Raw genomic sequence first — 5791 nt, 5'->3', positions numbered from 1 at the left:
TTCCTGATGTAAACCACCTTTAAAGCCGCTTAGGCTTGTTTTCTGTAACATGCAAATTTTGTCTCTAATCTCGTTAATTAATTTCGGAACTAGCACTCGAACGAACACCAGCTTTTGAAAGCCTTAAAAAATCACAGTTTTGGTTTCAAGAGGACCAATATTCCAACTACAACAAAAGAAAATGAGTCTCAACGTACCCTTTTCATGGGAGCTCAAACCCGGCGTCTCAAAACTGACATGTGAAGAAACCAGCATCGGTGTTAGATATGCCACGCTAGATTTACCCCCTCCTCCTCACCTATCGAAGAATGCCCTGTTTTGCGTCAATGATTTGCAGGGTGTTCTTCGACCTCCGCCCATAAGTCCAGTAAGGAAGGGTGATGTCAACAAGAAGGAAGACCGTTTCGTGGCAGCTCATAGGAAATGCACCATGTGTTCCATGAATGGGAAGTTGGGTACAGATGGAGAAAACGATACATGCAGGACTAGGACTATAAAGGACATCTTCACTAGCTCATGTAAGTACTCATGCACTATTTGTAGTGAAAATAATGTGGTAAAATGAAGGTGTCTCGATGCTCCAAGGAGAAGGCGAATTCAAAGAAAAAGACACCGGTGATTCAAAATTAATTAGACAAACCCAAGTTAAAATGTAATAACGAAAAGTAAAATTTGTGGTGTGATTGAATAGGTAATTAAGGCCTATGTTAGATGATGGATTAATGTGTGATTTGTGTGATTGTATCTCTATTAAATTCTCTACTGAAATAGTATCTGTATGTGCAATTTTTAAAAATCAATGTTTTTGTCAAATTTTAATTATTGTTATGTAGTACATAAGTGCAGCCTAAAAGGACCAACAAGCGTACAATTTTTTATTTATTTGACTTAATTTACATGACATTCATAATTTAGAGATGTAATGAGAATATTTTGAAGTTTAAGAATCAATTTAAAACAAGGGTTGCAGCATAGGGATGTTTGAAGTAATTAACTCTTTCATTTATAAATTTATTGGATAATTTATTTTTACCCAGTTTAAATAAAATTTGAATTTCAAGATTAATCCATTGATAGGGAAATCCCTATTATAGTGGTAATATAGTTTAGTTTTTAATTTTGTTGTTGTCTAATTTCACACGGGTTGGGACTTCTGAAGGGTACCGCTGCGGGTTCTTCTTTGGCAACGGGTCAAAAAAGGGATCTCGTCTGGTTCCACTACATCAAATACCACAGCACCTGACTCATCAGAAGAGCTTCCGCCACCAATCAAACCAGAATGAAAAATGGATATGTCCCTATGAGCGACTACGCCGATCTTTATATGTTTTGGCCACGCCCGTTTCCGCTCCGAAGAGTAAGGTTTGGATCTTTCAATCTTATGTCGTGAGGGTCCATAAGAGACCACAGCTTTTAGTGTTCGTTTCCATCTCGGAATCCGATCGACGCCGCCCCCTCAAATTCCGCCAGAAAGCTCGACCCTGAGAAATGGGCAAAGACAAGAAAAGATCACATTCCCAGCGCTCCTCTTTGCCCCCTAAACCCCCAAATTTCCCTTCATACCAAACCGCCCCTAACCTCAACCCCAAAGTCAGACTCCTCTGCGAAATTATTTCCACCACCCCTTCCCCCGCCGTCGAAACCCTTCTTCAAGACACCGGCCTCCGTATCACCCAGGTCGACGTCGAAAACGTCCTCAAATTCTCCTACTCCTTCCCTTCCCAAGCCGTCAAGTTCTTCCGTTGGTCTGGCCACCAACTCCAACACCACCATTCGCCTTATTCCTGGAACCTCGTCGTAGACTTGTTGGGTAAGAACGGTCTCTTTGATGCTATGTGGGACGCCGTTAAGTCCATGAAAAATGAAGGGTTAGTTTCTTTGGCTACTTTCGCTTCCGTTTTTAGTAGTTATGTTAGTTTTGATAAAGTTAAGGAAGCTGTTTTGACTTTCGAAGTTATGGACCAGTACGGCTGTGTTAGGGATATCGTTGCTTTGAATACTTTGATTAGTGCTATTTGTAGGGAAGGTAAAACCATTGATGGTTTGGAGTTTCTAAGCGTAGCTAAATCTAGGATTAGGCCGGATTTGGATAGTTATGCTATCTTGCTAGAAGGGTGGGAGAAAGAAGGGAATGCTAGTTTGGCTAAAACTACTTTCGATGAGATGGTTGCTGAAGTAGGGTGGGATCCCGCTAATGTATCGGCTTATGATTCGTTTTTGAGTACTTTGATTAAGGGGAAGGATGGGGTTAATGAGGCTTTGAAATATATTGATATACTGCACCAGAGGAAGTGTTATCCGGGGATCAAGTTTTTTAGGGATGTACTTGAGGATTTTCAGAAAGTCGGTAATGTTAGGGGAGCTGAGTTGATTTGGAAGGCAATGGTGGAGAAAGTTGGGATTAGGCCGGATACAGAGATGTATAATTTGATGATCGAGTTGTACTGTTCGAAGAATTATACAGATACAGCGAAGAAGATGTTGGATGAGATGGTTTTCACTGGGGCATTTCCAGATATGCAATCATATAACTTGCTATTTCATTTCCTGATCAAGAATAGGAAGTTGAAGGATGCTTCAGTGCTGTTCAACGAGATGGTTAAAAATGAGTTTTTCCCAAGTAAAACAGATTGCATTGCGGCGGTTAAGATTTTTCTTGACATTGGGGACCCTTATGTGGCTGTAAAAGTTTGGAAATTCATGATAGAGAATTATGATTCTGATTTGGATGAGACTGGAAATCTGCTGATTAATGGGCTTCGTGATGCAAACATGCTTCCTGAGGCAGTTAAGTATGCTGAGGATATGATTGAGAAAGGAATCAAGGTCACCTCAGCCACATTGTCAAGGCTGAAACACAGCCTTAGCCGAGAAAAAAAGGATGGGGTATATGAAGAACTTTTAAGAAAATGGAAATCCTCTTAGGCGGATTGAAAGTGCTTGAGTTCTACATACCCTCTTTCTGAAAGGTAAACCATTAAGATGAAAGGTTGTTGCTGTTCCTGGAGGGAGCTCTCCAAGTTGCTTCAATGACTTGTATGATCTGGCCTCAGTAGCCATTTGAGCAAGTGTTTAGGCTCAAGGGTTGCAGAGTTGAAAACAAAGCTCAATGAAGAAGAAAATATACAGAAGATGTGAGGGTGCAAACAGGAAAAACAGACAGGGTATTCAAGATTATAGAAGGGAGAGAATTGGAAGAGACATAATCCAAACTATCTCAAGGTTGTATGTAGCTTAAACTGCCGAGATACATTACAAGAGTTGCCATGTTTTTGGCTGTTAGGTGATGTAATAATCGTTTATAATCAAGGCATCTTTTTTCCTTTCATTGCCTGTCTTTAGTGGCTGTGTCTCCCGCCCTCAATTTTATATACGTATTCGAATTTAATTTATTGTGTTTTGGGGGGTACGTATGTAGGCTCCAAAAGCAAATTGTCTCCATCTGAATGGGTAGTCCATAACTAGTCAACATAGCTGATAGGAAGAAATTAAGGTGAATTGAATGCTATAATTCAAAGATTGAAATGGGCTGCTGTCTTTTTATTTACTGAAAAACCTAATCTCAATTGCATATTGATGCCTGAATATGTTTACATTATAAGCCTGGATTCCCTCTCGCTTTCCCTCAACTCTAGGACATATACAATCGGTCAGTCGATATCATGGTTCCAGCTATGGGTCTAAAGTGGTAAAAATGAATCGTTTGTTCAGATCTGCAACTATTTGGATAGCATTTTTACGTCAAGTAACTTCAGACCATCATCTCCTTTTGCCAACACTAATATAATATTATAAGGTTGGGCATCCATTCCAAATCCATACATCATACGAAACAATGATTGAAAAAGGGTATGTTCAATTTCTCTTGTAAACAATCCTGCAGTGTTGAGAATGACAATTTAGTTAGGGTTTCTCAGCTTCCTCGTGAGAGAGACAGATGAGGTATAGAGATGTGAGCAAAGGTGGAAAATTATGTCAACTTTGGCAAGTTCAATATCCTGAACTGTTCCTTGGAATTTTATTGTGTCTTTTCTTTTATCGTATCTTTGCTTCAAAAGTATAGCTTCCAACAGGGTTAAAGGTTGATTAAAATGTCAGTTCTTTCATATAAACCTGAGCAAATGTAAGATTCAGGGTTGATTACAATAGAAAATGTAAGGTCAGGGTGATTATAATCAGAGACTGATTCAACCATTAAATCTCAGTGCTTTAAGCAATTTAGGGTGAATTTCAGATAAAGTAAAGCTACTTGCACATAAATTTCTTACTCTAACTTCAATTTGAGAAAAAGATATGGATCAACTTTTCTTTCTTTTTTCTAACTTGTTAGGTACATATCTGTAATGGAACAAATCTAAAAAGAAAAGACAGGGACAACTACATTTGAACAGTAACTGAAACTGCACAAAGTAATTAAAATTTGAAACAAGCAAGCAAGCAAATTACATCTTAGCTATAGGACTTTCGTGATGTGCATCACAACTTCACTTGTAATCTCCTCTACAATGGCGTTTCCAATTACTATCCCCACATCCCTCTTCTGGGATTCAAAACCATTCTTCCATTCCTGGGTTGAATTAATTATATCCAGTTCCAACAATTGCCTAATGTTGGATCCATCTCCACATTGTTTTCCCCATCCCTTCATATTCTCACATCTAACCTGCCTATTCTCCTCACCAGATCCTTTAAAACTTTTCCCTTTCTGTTCCTTGTCATGGTTATTTTCCACCAACTCCCTAACACAACCGAAGAGAAGCTGCTTTGTTTGTTGCAAAACCCTCTTCAATATGGACAATGGCCAGGAAGAAGTAGACTAGTGAGGCACTTTAAGTTGTTTGAATCCTACACAACTCGATTTCTCTGGCCTGTGTTGAAGAAGTAAATTCAAAAGCCAAGCTGACAATATTGAGTCCTCCTTTATTAGCTTAGACCAGAACAGCCTTTTGCTGGAAGTAACCAGGCAAACGCAGTTTGTCTAAAACTATGGTTTCAAACTACAAAAATTTTGATTTTCAGCTTTACATGCAATGTTTGGTAGGACTGGTTTTGGCTTCGTCCTTGACTTCGATTTTTTGCGGTGGGTTACTTTGAGTTCCAACCACCGCTGACTGTTTTTTCCGTAACTTTGTCTCCTTGCAATTGGCTCTAGCAGTCTTCTCAATTTCTGAATCGAACGCAAGAGTACCTGGAGCAGATCTGGTCATAAGAAATAAAAAACAAGATTAGCACGTTGCCAGTCCCCTGCAACGGCACCAAAATTTGATGCGGTCGTTGAAAGCACCAAAAATATCCTATCCCTAATAAATAATGAAAAAGAATAGTAAAAAGGAAGTAGGGTCGAATCCTCAGGGACTGGATTTGCACAATATCTTGTTCCGTGAAATCTCGACAGAATCTTGCCCAAGAAAACCTGCGTTCCTGAAAAAATAAAAAATAACAAAATAACAAAATTAAAGGTTTGAATCTGGAAACAAAAAAATAAAATAAAAATAGAATTATGAATATTGAATAAAAAATTTGAGAAATTAAAAATAAAGTTGAGAGAAAGAAAATTCTTATAGGAGATTCCAGCCTCCAGTTGTCTCATTCCGCCTTGGGTTCAATCCTCGACTTTTAGATGATTCTTCCCAAACTGAATAAGCCAGTTATAGTGGAAGAGAACGCCTACGACCACCAGCTCCAAGGATTTAGACTTTCAATTTAGTGGAGCCTGACTCTAGCCAACAATCGCTTTTGTGGGATCGTCTTATGCTAGATCAATGCTTCTCAATGGCGAATCCCACGCCAT

General features: G+C 39.0%; 1 protein-coding gene across 1 annotated transcript; it reads left to right on the top strand.

The window, feature by feature from the left end:
* On the top strand, positions 1-3328 carry LOC107905163 (pentatricopeptide repeat-containing protein At1g77360, mitochondrial). The gene is made up of 2 exons (XM_016831741.2): positions 1-518; positions 1160-3328. Exon 2 carries the CDS (start codon positions 1489-1491, stop codon positions 2923-2925), a length of 1437 nt encoding a protein of 478 aa, XP_016687230.1. The 5' UTR covers positions 1-518; positions 1160-1488; the 3' UTR covers positions 2926-3328.
* Positions 3329-5791: the final 2463 nt, after the last annotated feature.

The sequence above is a fragment of the Gossypium hirsutum genome, chromosome D05 (genome assembly GCF_007990345.1).
Source record: "Gossypium hirsutum isolate 1008001.06 chromosome D05, Gossypium_hirsutum_v2.1, whole genome shotgun sequence".
Classification (NCBI taxonomy): Eukaryota; Viridiplantae; Streptophyta; class Magnoliopsida; order Malvales; family Malvaceae; genus Gossypium; species Gossypium hirsutum.
Note: the sequence above shows the minus strand (reverse complement) of the source record. Positions and strands in the feature narration are given on the sequence as shown.